Below are 17,525 nucleotides of genomic sequence, written 5' to 3'. Positions count from 1 at the left end.
GGGGCTTGCTGTACCCAAAGAGGGCAATGTCATGACAGTCTATCACAGTGCCATCCGTTTTGTCACCAAAGCCCCATATACTACCTATCACTGCGACCTGTATGCTCTCGTTGGATGGCCCTCGCTTTATATTCGTCGCCAAACCCACTGGCTCCAGGTCATCTATAAGTCTTTGCTAGGTAAAGACCCGCCTATCTCAGCTCACTGGTCACCATTGCAGCACCCACCCGTAGCACACTCTCCATCAGGTATATTTCACTGGTCACCCCCAGAGCCAATTTCTACTTTGGCCGCCTTTCCTTCCAGTTCTCTGCTGCCAATGACTGGAACAAATTGTAAAAATCACTGAAGCTGGAGACTCATATCTCCCTCACTAACTTTAAGCACCAGCTGTCAGAGCAGTTCACAGATCACCGCACCTGTACATGGCCCATCCAACTACCTCATCCCCATACGGTTATTTATTTTTGCTCCTTTGCACCCCGTATCTCTACTTGCACATTCATCTTCTGCACATCTATCACTCCAGTGCTTAATTGCTAAATTGTAATTATTTAGCCACTATGTCCTATTTATTGCCTTACCTCCCTTATCTTACCCCATTTGCACACACAGCATATAGACTTTTTTTTCTATTGTTTTATTGACTGTATGTTTGTTTATTCCATGTGTAACTGTGTTTTTGTTGTTTGTGTTGCACTGCTTTGCTTTTTCTTGACCAGGTCGCAGTTGTAAATGAGAACTTGTTCTCAGCTAGCCTACCTGGTTAAATAAAGATGAAATAAAAAATAAATAAAATAGGTTTGATATTGTCATTGACAAACTGAAGAACAGTAAGCCTAGCAATGTATGTAGCTAGCAGGTTTAATAATAAAATGATACAATTTGAAGATAATTGACTTTAATTGTATTTATTTATGGCAAGGTGATCTGGTCTGCTTGGCTAGCGAGGAGAACCTTTGTGGTCAGTGTTGCCAACTAATTTTCAGGGGAGGTTGCTAGAGGCAGGTCGATTTGTTGCTAAATGACTTGATATCATTGCGTAATAACGTAAAACTGCGTCATTACTTAGCGTCATTATGTAGAATACACAACAACGTTACTCAAATTGACTGGCCATCTCGGCGAAAAATACGACTTGACATTTGTTAGTTTAGATTTGTTTGTTTATCACATTTTATTTCTAAAAGTAATAAATGCAACACATTTTATATGATCAGATATTTTTATTTTTAAACGACACTTAATTATTGAACAATTATATTTTACCGAGTAAACCTACAAATTCTGAACAATTATAGTTTTAAGCAGTGTATTGGTAGTTCGTTATCATGCCTGGCTGCAAAAGTGCAATGTGAGTGACGTCAGCAGCAGACGCTCAGCTCGTGCACATGTAGCTCCAGTCAGCCAACAATGATTTGTAATTTGCAGAAATTGCTGCTGGCTGTGCACGAGCTGAGCGTCTGCTGCTGAGGTCACAACGCACTTTTGCAGCCGGGCACGTGTATTGTGACCGAGTAAATAGTTTTTGTGTAATTTAGAGGGAAAATGCATGCATTTTCGCGTTTAAGTCACTTTTCAAAAGTTACAAATAAATTTTTAAAAGTAGCTACATTTGTTGCTAGGTGCCGTTATAAAAAAAGTTGCCAGGGTAGTCTGAAAAGTTGCTAAATCTAGCAACAGAATTGCTAAATTGGCATCACTGTTTGTGGTAGTCTAAACAGAATCCTTGCGATGTCCAACTTTGACGTGACCGCATTGAATTTAAACGGTTTGAGTAGGGTTTAGGCGAGGGCATGCACCGAACATGTACCTATTTTGGGTTTAGGCGAGGGTATGGACAGAACGTTTACCTATTTTCTTCATCATCCGGGTCACGCTCGCAGTTTGCGGATGTCATTCAAACGCGGAAACAACACGTTAGAAATGGTAAAAGATCATTGCCAGGGCTACTAGCCATTTTGTAATATAACCTGTATAGTGTTACTATTTATTTTATAGCCACAAGCCTATTTAAATTTCTACGGAATAGCTGATACAATTTCGTAAGGGAAACTCCAGAGACTAAGTGAAAGCCTGAAGAGTTGCACGAACTCGCTAGCTAGATACTAACATTACTTAACTAGCTGTCATCCCTCATGTCTGTACGGTAGTTACAGACAGTTAGCTAACTAGCTATCACACTGTCGTCGTTTTCATGTGTCGTGCATGGTTCATTTTATCACCCAGACGGATTATGAAAGGAAACGTAACTACCTTGCCTGACTATCCAACCAGGCTGACCTATAATGCTGTTCTAATAATAGCTAGCCTATAGAACCCCACAGTCGAGGTGTCATAATACCCATAAAACCTAGCGGTCAAACAGGGAAATGGTTCCAATTTTCCGCCATTCATTGTTTCCCATAGGGTATTTTAGAAACACTTAAAATAAAGGCTGTGTTTAATCTAGGCTTCCCCTGGCGTGACGTTTAGATAACCATGTAAAACTCTCTCAGACAAGGCGACTTGTCAATATATTCAGCTCTACTTTGATTCAAAAATGCTAATTAGCATCAAAATAGACATCATGCAATGTTACAAAAAGCTCCTGCATGTCATATTTAGCTGGCACCTTTGCTAACAGGTACATTTTAAAGAAATTTCATTACTTCATTTAGCCAACATTAGATAATGTCCAGAGATAATAATCCAGAGATTCTTACCTTTGCCTCGATTCGGCAGTCTCCAGATCATCATGGCATTTGTGGTTCATTATGATAGCCACATTAGCAGCTATTTAGCGTTTCTTTTGTTAGGGGTAAATACTGGCGAATATATTTATAAAAGTCACTTTGTCCAAGAGAGATTTACACGGTTATTAAAACATCACGCCAGGGTAAGCCTACACAAAACGCAGCCCCTATATTAAGTGTTTAGAAAATCCCCTATAGGACAAGTGAATGGCTGAAAAATGATTGGAACCATTTCCCTGTTTAACTGCACACTTTTATGGGTATTATGACTCATATGGTGGTACTTTTATTATCTCAATAATAGCGTGATACAGTATTTTCTCAGTTTAACCTCACACTCATACATTTTGTCTTAATTTCTTGCAGGCAACAGGGACAGATCGAGCAGTTGGCATGGGCCTGGTTGGCTTCAGCCTCCTATTGTTTACATACTACACAATCTGGGTCATCATACTGGTAGGTCACAGGAGGTTGGTAGTACCTTAATTGGGGAGCATGGGCTCGTGGTAACGGCTGGAGTGGAATGGTATCGAACACGTGTAACTGGTTTTTTTTGTCGCACTGCTTTGCTTTATCTTGGCCAGGACGCAGTTGTAAATGAGAACTTGTTCTCAACTGGCAAAGCTGGTTAAATAAAGGTGATATTTTTTTTTTTTACATGGGGGCGTGATGCCATTCCATTTGTGTCGTTCCAGACATGAGCTGTGCTCCCCTCAGCAGCCCCCTGTGTGGTAGTTATAGCCTAGCTACAGATTGTTACACCAGATAATGTGATTTAACTAAAGATTTTTTATATCCATTACTGGGAGTTACAAGATAGGTACTGTTTGGTGGAGAACAGAGAATTTTCGACCAACCTTGGTGATACTGGCATCGTTCTCCTGTTTCCACGAATCAACGATTAAGACAGTATTGCTAAGGTTGGTCAAATTCTTTGTCCTACACCAAACAGTATCTATCCTGTAACTCCAAGTAATGGATACCAAAAATATTTGGTTAAATCACATTATCTGGTATAACAATCTGTAGCTAGGTATAGCCGAGAACGCCTTTTGATTAGAAAAATATTTGCCCATTGTCGAAGTGCTCAGAAAGCTACTTTTTGGGCCTGAATGCCGAAACATTAAAGAAATAAAGATGCTGAAAGTTTACCCATTTTACATACACCACCATACCATGAGACATACGTCTTCATCACTGGAAAAGATAAACGGTTGAGATTGATATCATTTAAAAGCTTACAAACAGAGTTAGCAAACTATTTTATAATTTGAGATTTATTCAATTTTAATTTAAAAGACCATGTTTTAACGTAAATGATCAAAAACACCAACTAATTTGTTGTAGTTTAGGCCCTATTTTACGTCATCTAACGTTATTGTGTTGTGCCGGCCATCGGTTGAGACACAACATGCTCTTGAAAACAGGGTGGGTGTCATGTTTTAGCTGATAAATGTACTAAAATGGGAATGAGATTTCAACTTTCAAATGGTACTAGAAAGATCGTTGGAGGTCCACACATTCGAGAATGTTGACTTTGCATTGTAATTTGCAAGTTAAACTCGTTGCCAGAAATCCAATAGAAGATTATGTATTGTTTGTGTCTACTAACTCGTGGGATATTGTACAATTTCCAGCCCTTCGTGGACAGCGATCATGTGGTCCACCAGTATTTCCTTCCACGGGAGTACTCTGTCATTCTACCTGGGATTGCAGCATTGATACTGCTGCTCTGTGTAGGTGAGTTCTTGAATGCTACATTAGATGGGTTCTAATCTAGTGTTTTGCTCCCTTGCCTGTTCTCTACTCTCAGCCTGTCCATCTAAAAGGACTGGATATACATAGGATATAAGGCATTCTGGTTGTTCACAAGGACCTCCCTGAGCTAGGTGCAGCTGAGATGACAATCTGATGGTCTACAAATCACAGAACAGCCTAACTGGGCATGAGCAGATCCATATGCAATACATCCAAATTGGTGAATATGTGGCACCTACAATGGTGGCCAAATATATTGGTAGCCTTGCACTTTTCTTAAATAATTCCCCATTTCTTCTAAAATAAGTTGAACTTGGAAGATAAAAACATTATCTCCACATGTTGTTATTGGATTGTCACATGGCAGAACCATTCTTTTGGGGGGAACTTAAGTTTACAATGTTTAATTAAGGAAATTTAAACAAATGGCATGGACACAATTTTTGGCACCCAGGAGCTAATATTTGGTTAAACATCCTTTTGCGAAGATAACAACAAAACAAAGTATTTTAGCCATCTATGAGCTTGCTATACCTTTCTACTGGGAATTTGGCCACCTTTTTTAGCTGCAAATGACTCCAATTCTTCAATGTTTTGAATGTTGCCTTCCACCAACTGCTGTTTTCAGATTTCCCCAAAGGTTTTTGATGGGATCCAGATCTGGATTCCTCGCTGGCCACTCCAGAACATTTTTGAATGCTTTATTTGGTTATTGGTAAACATAGTGCTGATGTATTGCCAAATTTTGTTTCATTGGTCTACAGAACATTTCCCCAGGATTTAGGCATGTTTAGATGGGATTTTACAAAGTTCAAATGGTCTTTCTTGTCTCTTTTAGCATTGGAGTCTTCCTATGTTTACCAATGACCAAATTAAGCATTCAAAGAAAAGACCAACCTCACTACAATCAAACATGGGGGAGGTTCACTAATGCTTTGAATGCTTTGCTTTGATGCCTCTGGTACTAGGGGCCTTGAACGTGTGCAAGACATAATGAAAACAGCAGATTATCAAGGTGTTTTGGAGTGCATTGTTCAACCCAGTGTCTAAAAACTGGGTTTCTGTTGAAGGTCGTGGGTCTTCCAGCAGGACAACAACCCAAACACACATACATTTTTTTTAAAGCCCCCAGGAATGGTTCAAGAATAAACACTGGACTGTTCTGGAGTGGGCAGCGACTGCTCCAGATCTGAATCCCATCCAAAACCAATTTTTTTATACAAGGGAAAGGGAGATACCTAGTCAGTTGTACAACTGAATGCCTTCAAATGAAATGTGTCTTCCACATTTAACCCAACCCCTCTGAATCAGAGAGATGCAGGGGGCTGCCTTAATCAACATCCATGTCTTCGGCACCCAGTGAACAGTGGGTTAATTGCCTTGCTCAGGGGCAGAATGACAGATTTTTACCTTGTCAGCTCGGAGTATATGCCATTTGTTTACATTTTCTTAATTAACATTCCCCTCCCAAAGAAATGTTGGTTCTGCAATGTTGACAATAGAACAAAGGTGTGGAGACCAAACTTTATTTTTTAAATTCAACTTATTTTAGAAGAAATGGGGAATTAAATTAAGAGAAGTGCAAGAGTGCCAATATATTTGGCCACCACTGTAGTTCAGTCTCGTCTTGATGAGAACAGTGACCTTATTCTTCTCGTTTTAAGAGTAACCACAGATATTCTCCTCTCCTCAGGTACCTTCATTGGAGTGGTCACCAGGAAGAAACACAAGCCTAAGGTGGACTAAGAGGGATGGTGTCACAGAGACGCTGTCAGACGGGTCAGGATGTAGCGCTAGTAGTTATGCTAACAGTAGCTTCACTAAAACCTCCCTGTTCAAGCGTCTTGCCTTACATTCCGTTGGGAGAAATCAAAAATAAAGTCTGGCTTCTCTCTGACAGCTGATGAAAACATCTAATGACTGAAAGACATAAGACAAGACTTGAAGAGCTGCTGTACACCAACACCTATCCCTTCTCCTTATCCAGACCCATAACCTTGTGGTTGGCAATGCATGTCAGAGATTGACATTAAAGCCTGAAAGGCACTTGCCCATTGGGCAAGTCAAAAGTTTTTTTTTTGGTTGCCAAAAGATTATGATCACTTCCCTGAAAATATAAATGAGTTATTTACACACAAACTGCCATTTATGGCCTGCCTGTCACCTACACATAGGGAAGGAATCAGATCAGTACTGGAATTCTTTGTAATTTTGGTTGTTATCAGTAAAAACATTAATAGCAGGCCCAACTTGCCCGACTGCCATAAATGCCATAAATTGTTTGTCTTTTGTGTAAACAATGGGAATGAACCAGAAAGATCAGCTTTAGGCTACTGGAATTCTTTTCAGTTTGATTTCTATATGTATTTATTTTTCTTAACATGCCCATTGGGGCAAACTCAGAACAGGCCAAACTTGTGCAACTGCTCACTTCACTTGACCCAGGCAATAGGGCAACCCTTAATGTCAATCCCTGCATGGCTGCAGATGCTATATTTATCCTAAGGAGCATTGTCACTTTGCCAGGGATACAAAATTCAAAAGGTACTTGCACATCTGAGCAATCCTATTTGCAGGTGCATGGCAACAATTGAACAAGATGAAGGAAAAAGGAAACCGCACACTGCTCTTGATAGTATCACTGATCTTTAATAAGCTTACGCGTGAGGCCTTCATCAGAGCTTTTGTGAATTCTTTTGAAATTTGCACTCTTATGTAGACCTAGCCCCACCCACATCTGTTCCACACATCGAAGGGGGTTGGAGGCAAAGGAAAAAAAGGGATGAAATCGATGTGTCAGTATTCACTTTCACTGTATGTGGTCAGCCCTAGATAAAAACCTGGCTTCATAATGTGGAGAGGAATTAGATTAGCTGATTTTGTGGAGTACTATATCAGATTAGATCAAAGTTTCACTAGCGTCCCATTTCACCACATTTTGGATGTCTTTTCAGGCACTGTTTTAAGACTTAAAGATTTATTTTGAGTTCTTAGTTGCTAAGAATGACCAATTTCAATTGTTTAGTTAGTAACTGTCGTCTTCACGGACTGAAAGGACCCAATTGATATCCGAGCATATTTATTATGTCCACACAAGCACTTGGTATTTTAAATAATCATTGTGGCAAATTAGGAAATCTGTCATGCTTTTAAATACCATTAAGTGCTTGGCTAGTTCAAGTACAAGATAACTTAGCATCTGATATGATGGACGATTTTCTAAAGTCTGTTGAGCAAAACAAGGTCTAAAAATGTGGATGGTGTATAGGGTTAAAGTTCCTCTGTATTCACAAAATAAAAATATTATATTGATAATTCTCGCACAATTCATTCAGGATTTCAATGTTTAGAATGTGGTCTATTAATGAGAATTGATTAAAATAATCATGTTTTATTGTGTAGACTATACATCTACGATTTAGGTCATATCATTGATCACATCAAACTATTCCTCGTAAAATGTGTCATATATGGCGTTTTTTATCATCTGTGTGCCCGCGTTATTTTCAGGTCACAGACATGAGCTAATGCTTTGTGAAAGGAGATTTCTGGTGCAGCTTGTTGGGGGTTCCGCGCAGTGTCATTATCGCCACATCCCCGCTTGCGCGCATTCATTGAAAGAACGGATTGCTATGTCAATCGTGGATAGGAGGAATGCGCTGATCTCGGGAACTATAGAGCAGACACGGGAGGACCTGAATTAGTGGCATCGATGAGCCAAACTGAGGCAAGAATCTTCATATTTTGGAATATCTATTACTAATGTTAACGCAAATATTATTTTAATATTGCATGTTTTGTTAGGATATGCTTTTGACTATATGGACGTAGCCTACTGTAGTTTTTTTAGTCGTGCTAAATTTACCCGTCGGTATCCCATGCGCGCAATGACAGGCAGCGGATAGACGACAGAAGGATGTATCCGAATTGTGTGTGAAAAGTTTAATTTAGGCAGGAAAGAATAACACCATATTCAAACCATCCGGCCAACATTATCAGAAATTGTTGGCTGTATCACCGTTATGCGCATGCAATAACCCTTTTTGCCTATTGTTTTATTGTATGGCTAGTCCTATAATAACCCATATATTATTGTATACCCTACACATGTATAGAGTATTACTATATGGCAAAAGGTGTAGGCCTACTTTATTACGCTGGTATACTGCTGTGGGTGTGGTGTCAACTCTGTTCCACTGGTCAGTGGGTCAATATAGAGCAGTGCAGATACTCAAATTGGATGGAGTCCTCTTTCAAAGATTCTACATGTTGATAAAAACAACCTATTTTCTACCCTATGTTTTATCAATGGTTTATCCTTGATTCATCATGATTTAACATAATACAACTACTAATTAAATGGTTATTTTGCTAATAGATGCTTGAAGCTGGGTACTCTCCAAAACAAGCACCTCATTAGTTACAGCCACTGTGCTTGAACAGATAAAGTGTCCCTAGGGCTTGCAGGGGTGCATTGAGAGCAACAGCTTCATCTAGGCCCTAGGGACTTGAACAGACTTGTTCCTCTCCTGCGTGTTGTCAAGGAGACAGCTGGTTGATCCATGATCACTGATGGTTCATATTTACATACCCCATGTGGGGGAAGGAGGGATACACTAGCAGGGCTGGCCTGGCCATCTGTCATTTTGGGAAATGCCAGATGGGCTGGTTCATTTTTAGCCCAGTGGGCCTGTCTAACTCAGGTTTTTTGTGCAAAATTATAAATTTTTGGCTAATAATGTGGGCCTCAGAGAAAATATGGCCTGGTGTAGGGGCCTTGAGGAAAAGGTGGGCCAGTGTGGGAACCTCAAGGAAAAGAAGGGGCAGGTGTGTTAGAAATGTCAGGGCTGATTTCTGGTCCCAGTCTGTCCCTGTACACTAACCTATATTGACAGTCCTTAATGATTTCTGGTCTCAGTCTGCCCCTGTACACTAGCCTACAGTATTTTCACAGTCCTTAGTGATTTCTGGTTCCAGTCCGCCCCTTTACACTAGCCTATATTCACACTCCTTAATTACTTGGCTAATAATGGGGGCCTCAAGGAAAAAATGGCCTGGTGTAGGGGCCTCGAGGAAAAAAATGGACCGGTGTAGGGGCCTTGAGGAAAAAAATGGCCAGTGTGGGAGCCTCAAGGAAAAGAAGGGGCAGGTGTGCTAGAAATGTCAGGGCTGATTTCTGGTCCCAGTCTGTCCCTGTACACTAACCTATATTCACAGTCCTTAGTGATTGCTGGTCCCAGTCCGCCCCTCTACACTAGCCTATATTCACAGTCCTTAGTTACCCTCTACTCGCTTGTTCCTAACAGGAAAGGCTTCTGTGGTCAAATTTATGTGGCCTGTTCGATTTCACTGTCAGTTAAAATCAGGCCAATAAAAGCTCTCCATTCTCTGAGGCCTATAGAGCCATTGCACTTTTGTTGCAGTGGTCACTTTCTGCATGCCACAGGCAGCCCAGGTCTCTCTACGACACAACTTATTTTCAACCTCTGGTTTGCCCAGCAATGAGTTACCTCACGTCAATCGATAGGAAGACCAACTTGCGTGGTCCAACTGGTCTTACCTGCGTAGTTGTCTTTCTTTTGTAAATGGCATTACATTTTAATGGAGACAAACAGCCCTTTTAGTGATGTGGCATTTTGTAGAGATGGTTGCAAGTGCTGGTGCTTGAGCACTCATTCTGGTGTGTGTGTGGCATCCCCACCCCAGATGGAGATGTCTGGGGTTCCGGCGGGGGTGACACGGAGGACTGGGACAGTGAAGAGGACGATGTGGGGGGGCCTGAGGCAGCAGTGGAAGCTACTGGGCCTGTTTGAGATTGACCAGCAGCACGAGTTCTACAGCCTCACCTCTATGATGAAGGAAGGTCTCTCTGCAGCCGTGCAGACCACCATCGACAACCCACCACCGGTGAGCACCAACCACGGGTCACATTAGGTGTGGTGCAAGTATTCTAAGTAAATTTTACTAAGCATGTTTGCACCACGTTAAAAATCTGACCTGTTTATTTCAGTGGAGGATAGAACACTTAAAACAAAGTTAGAACACGAGACTGTCTTCACTTACACCTTGTTTTTAACCCTTTGTGTTTAATGCCCCGTGTACAGGTATTTTACAAACGTCACACCCAGTGCAAACACGTGGTAGATTAAGATGTTTTACAAGGCTCACAAGGGATAGACAGTTTGATCTGGGCATCGTGTTGTCAGCGTGCATAACTATGTACAGTGGTCTGAAACTAGTCAAAAACAAGTTTTAAATGGTCCAAACAAACAACAATATACATACACCTGTCATATGCCATTGTCAACATTTTCATGTTTGGTTATAAACTGGATACATTTTGATTTCCTGGTAGCGGGTAACTGTTGACTCACTCCACCTCCATCAAGCCCAGAGGACCATGAGAAGGTCAACAGGGGTGGGGATGTAACATGAACAAAAGGAGCTCATCAGATAGAGCCATGCTCCATCCACCTGTATTACTCATGGCTTATGGCCCCTATATAGAAGAACCCTGGGTCATGTTCATTAGGCAGCAAACGGAAGAAAATGGACTGGAACAGGGAGTGATTACCTGGACTTTTCCAATAAGAAAGGCTCAAATTGTTATGGTTCTCATTGTTTTTTTAGCCGCTTGTTAGCTTACTACTAGCTACAATGGCACCTTCTCTGCAACAATCGTTTTAAGACGTATGCCCAATTTTGACTTTACATCATTGAGGCATCTTTCGATTACAAACTGAAAACCGGCTCCCTACTATTTGCTCTGATGACTTGCCCATGCGGATTTGAGAAGGCGTTGAGGCGTTACCATATTGCTTTCACCCATCTGGTGCCCTCAGATTGACCAAAAGTCATCAGCACCAAGGACAGATGGAAAGTTGCTAAGTATCCGGTTTGGAACAGAGTATTTGGCTGAGCTCGGGGAGGTGGCTATTAGTAGCTTGTGCATTTGCTTTGTTTAACTGACAAACACTGTTGTTGTCCCTACAATGGAGAAGGGGGACAAAACAGGATTATATTAGCAACCTGATCTCAGAGCATTTTGTATTATTCTGTAATTAAAACCGAGACATCCCATTTAGTATGATATGTTACTTTTTCGTATGGCATGTATTCATTTGTGGATGTCTATCACCCATTTGGTATGATATGTTACGAATTCAATTCGTATTATATGTTACGAATATGCAAAACATACAATATGTCATGAATTCTAGATAGGTGGCTAACGTTAACGAGGCTAGGAATTAGGGTTAAATAAAAATGTAGGAGTTAGGTTAAAGTGTTAAGGTTAGGGGAAGGGTTAGCTAAAAGGGTTAAGGTCAGGGGAAGGGTTAGCTAACATGCAAAGTAGCTAAAAAGTAGTAAGTAGTTGAAAAGTTGCTAATTAGTTAAAATGCTAAAGTTGCCTGTGATGAGATTAGAATTCTCAACCTTTGGCTTAAGTAATCATCTGTTTAATGTAACCATACCAAACATAACGTAATATATCATAACATATAATATTATGGCCACCCGAGTGGCGCAGGTGTCTAAGGCACTGCATCGCAGTGCTAGAGGCATCACTACAGATACGGGTTCGATCCCGGGCTGTATCACAACCGGCCGTGATTTGGGAGTCCCATATGGCGGTGTACAATTGGCCCAGCGTTGTCCGGGCTAGGGGATGGTTTGGCCGGAGTAGCTTTACAAGTAGGCCGTCATTGTAAATAAGAATTTGTTCTTAACTGACTTGTCTAGTTAAATATAGGTTAAAAAACATGGACTGTCTTGGATTTACGAACAGAATAATACGAAATGCTCTGCGACCAGGCTGATATTAGAGCCAAGTGGGACTTGGATTTGGGTGTAATCATGAGAACTTATTTGCAGAAACCATTTTACATTGGCGTTTGGTTGCTGTGCCGGATCCTATGGTGCTGAATACGATTTTTATATATTTTTAAATTCTTTACACACACACACACACACACACACACACACACACACACACACACACACACACACACACACACACACACACACACACACACACACACACACACACACACACACACACACACACATTCAAATGGAGCCTGCTGACTCAGCAGTGTGATACATGAATGTCCAGTCTGTTGTCTCTTAATCACATATTATCTTACATACACACACACCCTGTTGACCCACCTCTGGTAGCGTGTTAACTAATTTTGTGTCGCAATGTTTAGATTTCATGAAAAGTTGAGAGTAGTTCAACAGGAAAGGTATCTGTACATTTTTGTTGTTGGTGGACTGTCATTGCTGTTAATTGTCTTTTTTTCATATTTAAAAATGTAGCTGTGTAGAACATTCACAAAATGTTGGTAGTGAATACAACATTTAAAATAGTGAAAACATAAAACAAATGCCTTCTTTTTAGAATGCAAAATGTTAGATATATCTGACCCACAGTGATTGTAGAAATGTTTATTGCTTTGCATAATTGGTATATATTACAGGTAACCATTATTCCATTTTCTTTTTGAATTTTTTTTATCATAGGATGAATTGTCAGAAGATGATTACAGATTGGAAGTCACTCAAATACATAAGGTATGCTGATTTCCAAAAATCTCTCTTATCTCTTACTGATACAGAGGAGTTTGTCTGTGCAAACAGCAGGTATCTAAATAGAGCCAAGATATCTTGTGGAGTTCCTCAAGGATCTATTCTTGGGCTGGTTGTTTGACCTCCATCCATGACCTTGCTGCAGTATCTATCACCTTATTTCTATTACTGTTTGCTGATGATACCAATCAGATCTGAACTCAAAATAACTCTCTGTCTCTGTGTGTGTAGGACTTTAAAATGGAGACATTTGCAGGGCCAGTGTTTGCCAGCTTGCGTCGCTCCCTGGGAATGACAGAAAAGGAGTATCAGCATTCTCTCTCCTTCGATGGCTCATACCTGCAGTTCATCAGCAACTCCAAAAGCAAGGCTGACTTCTTTCTGACGTGCGTAAGCATATTCTACTCCTCTCTTCATCTCTCCCTTTCCTGCTAGTGTATATCTCTCTCACCACACATAGACATACAGCAATAGTGAAAATATAGAAGAGTTCCTTTGTTAGTCCTATTTTGGTATTTTATTATGGATCCCCATTAGCTGTTGCAAAAGCAGCAGCTACTCTTCCTGGGGTCCACACAAAACATGAAACATAATACAGTACATCAATAGACAAGAACAGCTCAAGGACCGAACTATATACATTTAAAAAAAAGGCACACATAGCCTACATATCGATGCATAAACACAAACTATCTAGGTCAAATAGGGGAGAGATTTTGTGCCGCAAGACCCCTGGTGGCATGTCTGGTAGGATAAGTGTGTGCGTCAGAGCTGTGTATAAGTTGACTATGCAAACAATTTGGGATTTAACACGTTTCTTATAAAAAGAAGAAGTGATGCAGTCACTCTCTCCTCACCTCTTTGCCAAGAGAGACTGGCATGCATAGTATTTATATCAGCCCTCTGATTACAATTAAGAGCAAAATGTGCCGCTCTCTTCTGGGCCTGATTTCTGCATCTCTCTTTCTCTTCCAGGAACGATAAGTGTTTTTTCCTGAAGACCCAGAATAAGAGAGAGGTGAAATTCCTCTTGTCCAATCTGAGAATCTACATGGAGCACCTAGAGAAGTATCCCCATTCACTGCTGGTCAAGTTCTTAGGTAACAGGATGGACTCTCATGGAACATCTTTGTATCTGTTTTTAGTTCTCTTAGCTACCATAGCTTTGCATTTGACTGACTTTCGGTTTGTTTTCAAGGTGTCCACAGGATAAACATTTCCCATAGGAGGAAGGTACAGAGACCATAGATTGTTATTCATAGGCATAGTGTGTGTAATTATCTACAACTTTGTTCATGCCTTGTCTTACCCTTTTCACAGAAGTACTTTATTGTAATGCAGAGTGTTTTTTATCCTGACGATCGAATAAATGCCAGGTAAGCCTGTTTCAGAGTTCAACCAAAAAGTCTGGAATAGGGACTATATTACAGGCTCTGGTAGCAATACTGCTATACTGACTTTGTTCTCTGTTGTCTTTTGTTGCAGGTATGACATCAAGGGTTGTGAGGTGAGCCGGTGGACAGACCCCGCCCCTGAGGGTAGCCAGGTTATTGTTGTCCTCAAGGACTTGAACTTCCAGGGCCAGTATATCACTCTGGGTAAGAGGAACGAATCCTGTCATAGTATGTTACAGCAAGCGTTATGTCACGTGTACCAGATGACTGACTACAATGAAAAAATGCAGTTATATATATTTCATATATATGCTTGTGCTGACAGACCAGCAGCGGCCGTGGCTGCTCCGGCAGGTGGAGATTGACACGTCGTTCTTGCAGAGACTCAACGTGCTGGACTACAGCCTCCTGGTGGGCCATCAGCCCCTGCACCAGGACGAACGCCACCAGGGCCTTTCTTTTGCCAACCTTATCATGCGCACAAAAAAGTGGGTGGAAATTGTATTTTTTTTTTTTTAATTCTTTCTTGATGTTTACCCCCTCTCCTATTTAACCTTTTCAGATGGCTGTTGGTTTCTATTGACTCTGGTTACCCCTTCTCCTCTTTAACCTTTTCAGATGGTTGTTGGTTTCTATTAACTCTGGTTACCCCCTCTCCCCTTTAACCTTTTCAGATGGTCGTTGGTGTCTATTGACTCTGGTTACCCCTTCTCCTCTTTAACCTTTTCAGATGGTTGTTGGTTTCTATTAACTCTGGTTACCCCTTCTCCTCTTTAACCTTTTCAGATGGTTGTTGGTTTCTATTAACTCTGGTTACCCCTTCTCCTCTTTAACCTTTTCAGATGGTTGTTGGTTTCTATTAACTCTGGTTACCCCCTCTCCCCTTTAACCTTTTCAGATGGTCGTTGGTGTCTATTGACTCTGGTTACCCCTTCTCCTCTTTAACCTTTTCAGATGGTTGTTGGTTTCTATTAACTCTGGTTACCCCTTCTCCTCTTTAACCTTTTCAGATGGTTGTTGGTTTCTATTAACTCTGGTTACCCCTTCTCCTCTTTAACCTTTTCAGATGGTTGTTGGTTTCTATTAACTCTGGTTACCCCCTCTCCCCTTTAACCTTTTCAGATGGTCGTTGGTGTCTATTGACTCTGGTTACCCCTTCTCCTCTTTAACCTTTTCAGATGGTTGTTGGTTTCTATTAACTCTGGTTACCCCCTCTCCCCTTTAACCTTTTCAGATGGTTGTTGGTTTCTATTAACTCTGGTTACCCCCTCTCCGCTTTAACCTCTCAGGTCAGTGATCACTGGCTCAAGCCCCACCCATGCGGGCATGCCCACTGTTCCAGGGGTGGTCCCAGAGGAAGACTCCATCCTGTCGGTGTCAGAGATGGATGGCGGGACAGGAAGTGGCAGCGTTGCCGAATCAAGGGGAGGAAGTGACCCGGGCAGTGCCCTTTCCGGGAGAACCTGTACTGAGCAGCCGGCCGGGTCGGTCACAGATTCGATGGTGCTCAGGGACTTCCAGGCCCAGAACCGCCGGCTGCTGCCCAACTTCAAGAACCCGCTACACGTCATTGACGGACCGGAGCATCGCTACTTTGTGGGCATCATTGACATCTTCACTGTCTACAGCTTCAAGAAGAGGCTGGAGCATTGGTGGAAGAGACTGCGGCACCCAGGGCAGGCCTTCTCCACCGTCAGCCCCACCTCTTACTGCCTTAGACTCTGCCAGTGGGTACAGGACCACACCGAGTAGACTCAGAAAAAGAGGAGGATGAGGATGGTTAGTCCCAGTAGCAGATTCTCTGCCCAAGAACAAACGTTTGCATGCACACAACTTGGACACTGACCAGAGACATGAAGCTATGCTTTTAAAGCGCTATAATTTCAGATTGATCAAGGAGCAGTTACTTTCATGTTTCTACATCTCCAGACCAAAGCTAAAACAAATATAAACCATTATATACAAATATAATATTCACCATCGCAAATTCATGGGTTTCCTTTTCATATTATTTGTTAAGTAAACAAAGAAAAAGGTGCGACATTTATAATCAAGTACTATGAATTAATTAGCTGATTCTCCAAAGTATAATCGTTTTTAATTGTTGAAGTTCAATTATCAAGTGAATGCTGAAAACCAAAATAATTGTACAAATTTGCCACCTCATATGGATTTATTTTTACAATTGTACTTTGAAGTGTTTATACCTGTGCAATTTTGTTGTATTTTTAAAAGCTGTGTTTTCACTGTTCAACTGACCAAGTGAATATACTCTCCCGATATATGATTGTGCAGTGTGTGTGTGTGTGTGTGTGTGTGTGTGTGTGTGTGTGTGTATATATATATATATATATATATATATATATATATATATATATATATATATATATATATATATATATATATATATATATATATATATATATATTTTTTTTTTGTATTCTTTGTGCGGTCATGGCAAGGTCGGTATAAAGGGTTAACGTTTAAAAGTGATGACAAACGGTTGTCATAAAGGTTCTGTTCCCCTGCTCAGACATTGCTGACGCATGTCAGATCTTACAATGCCTGGATAAGTATTTTACATATCAGCTAACCACATCATATGTCATAGCAATCTGGTGCCCGACTGCAGAGTTGATGACGTGGCACGCAACCATTGGTTGATGCATGCAATGTCTGAACAGGGAAACACAACCTTTATAAGACTGCCTGGTTCTTATGATGACCAACACATTTTTTTAAAGGGAAAGTTCACTTCTGGAAATTGTATCTTATTTTTGACTTACCTAGGGAAGAACCTTGACACCCTAGGTAACACCGTAGGGAAGTTGAAAATACACAAATTGAACTATCCCTTTGATGCCATGTTGCCTCAGAAGAGATTTTACTCACACTGCCCAGTTTTTATGGTGAAATGTAGGCTAAAGACTTAGTCTTGCTGTTAGAAAATATAACACAAATGTGCTTTAAACCTCTTGAGGTGCTCCATTCTGTACCTCACCCTCGACACCCTGTGTCAGTCAGGGAAATATGAGGATTGTTTTTC

At 41.0% G+C, this 17,525-nt stretch overlaps 2 protein-coding genes across 3 annotated transcripts; both read left to right on the top strand.

Annotated features, from left to right (window-relative positions):
• The first annotated feature begins 1,820 nt into the window (after positions 1 to 1,820).
• dpm2 (dolichyl-phosphate mannosyltransferase subunit 2, regulatory) lies at positions 1,821 to 7,808 on the top strand. The gene is made up of 4 exons (XM_064943300.1): positions 1,821 to 1,929; positions 3,102 to 3,191; positions 4,373 to 4,475; positions 6,187 to 7,808. Exons 1-4 carry the CDS (start codon positions 1,837 to 1,839, stop codon positions 6,237 to 6,239), a joined length of 339 nt encoding a protein of 112 aa, XP_064799372.1. The 5' UTR covers positions 1,821 to 1,836; the 3' UTR covers positions 6,240 to 7,808.
• Positions 7,809 to 8,785: 977 nt separating this feature from the next.
• pip5kl1 (phosphatidylinositol-4-phosphate 5-kinase-like 1) lies at positions 8,786 to 16,808 on the top strand. 2 transcript variants are annotated; one of them, XM_064943298.1, is made up of 9 exons: positions 8,786 to 10,400; positions 13,020 to 13,070; positions 13,317 to 13,471; positions 14,061 to 14,185; positions 14,284 to 14,318; positions 14,406 to 14,461; positions 14,571 to 14,683; positions 14,805 to 14,967; positions 15,769 to 16,808. In XM_064943298.1, exons 1-9 carry the CDS (start codon positions 10,095 to 10,097, stop codon positions 16,229 to 16,231), a joined length of 1,467 nt encoding a protein of 488 aa, XP_064799370.1. In that variant the 5' UTR covers positions 8,786 to 10,094; the 3' UTR covers positions 16,232 to 16,808. The 2 variants fall into 2 exon arrangements, with proteins under 2 accessions (XP_064799370.1, XP_064799371.1); XM_064943299.1 differs by lacking the exons at positions 8,786 to 10,400; positions 13,020 to 13,070 and having other exon boundaries at positions 13,406 to 13,475.
• Positions 16,809 to 17,525: the final 717 nt, after the last annotated feature.

This window comes from Oncorhynchus masou, chromosome 28, assembly GCF_036934945.1.
Source record: "Oncorhynchus masou masou isolate Uvic2021 chromosome 28, UVic_Omas_1.1, whole genome shotgun sequence".
Lineage (NCBI taxonomy): Eukaryota > Metazoa > Chordata > Actinopteri > Salmoniformes > Salmonidae > Oncorhynchus > Oncorhynchus masou.
This window is presented reverse-complemented; position numbering and strand designations above follow the sequence as displayed.

What these genes read in the sequence shown, in the direction of transcription:
- dpm2 (XM_064943300.1), top strand. Translation starts at nt 1,837, where the DNA reads ATGGACAGAACGTTTACCTATTTTCTTCATCATCCGGGTCACGCTCGC. An exon ending in GAAACAACACGTTAGAAATG is followed by an intron (nt 1,930 to 3,101) that starts GTAAAAGATCAT and finishes AATTTCTTGCAG; the next exon opens with GCAACAGGGACAGATCGAGC. An exon ending in CAATCTGGGTCATCATACTG is followed by an intron (nt 3,192 to 4,372) that starts GTAGGTCACAGG and finishes TACAATTTCCAG; the next exon opens with CCCTTCGTGGACAGCGATCA.
- pip5kl1 (XM_064943298.1), top strand. Translation starts at nt 10,095, where the DNA reads ATGGAGACAAACAGCCCTTTTAGTGATGTGGCATTTTGTAGAGATGGT. An exon ending in AAGTCACTCAAATACATAAG is followed by an intron (nt 13,071 to 13,316) that starts GTATGCTGATTT and finishes CTGTGTGTGTAG; the next exon opens with GACTTTAAAATGGAGACATT. An exon ending in ACATTTCCCATAGGAGGAAG is followed by an intron (nt 14,319 to 14,405) that starts GTACAGAGACCA and finishes CCCTTTTCACAG; the next exon opens with AAGTACTTTATTGTAATGCA.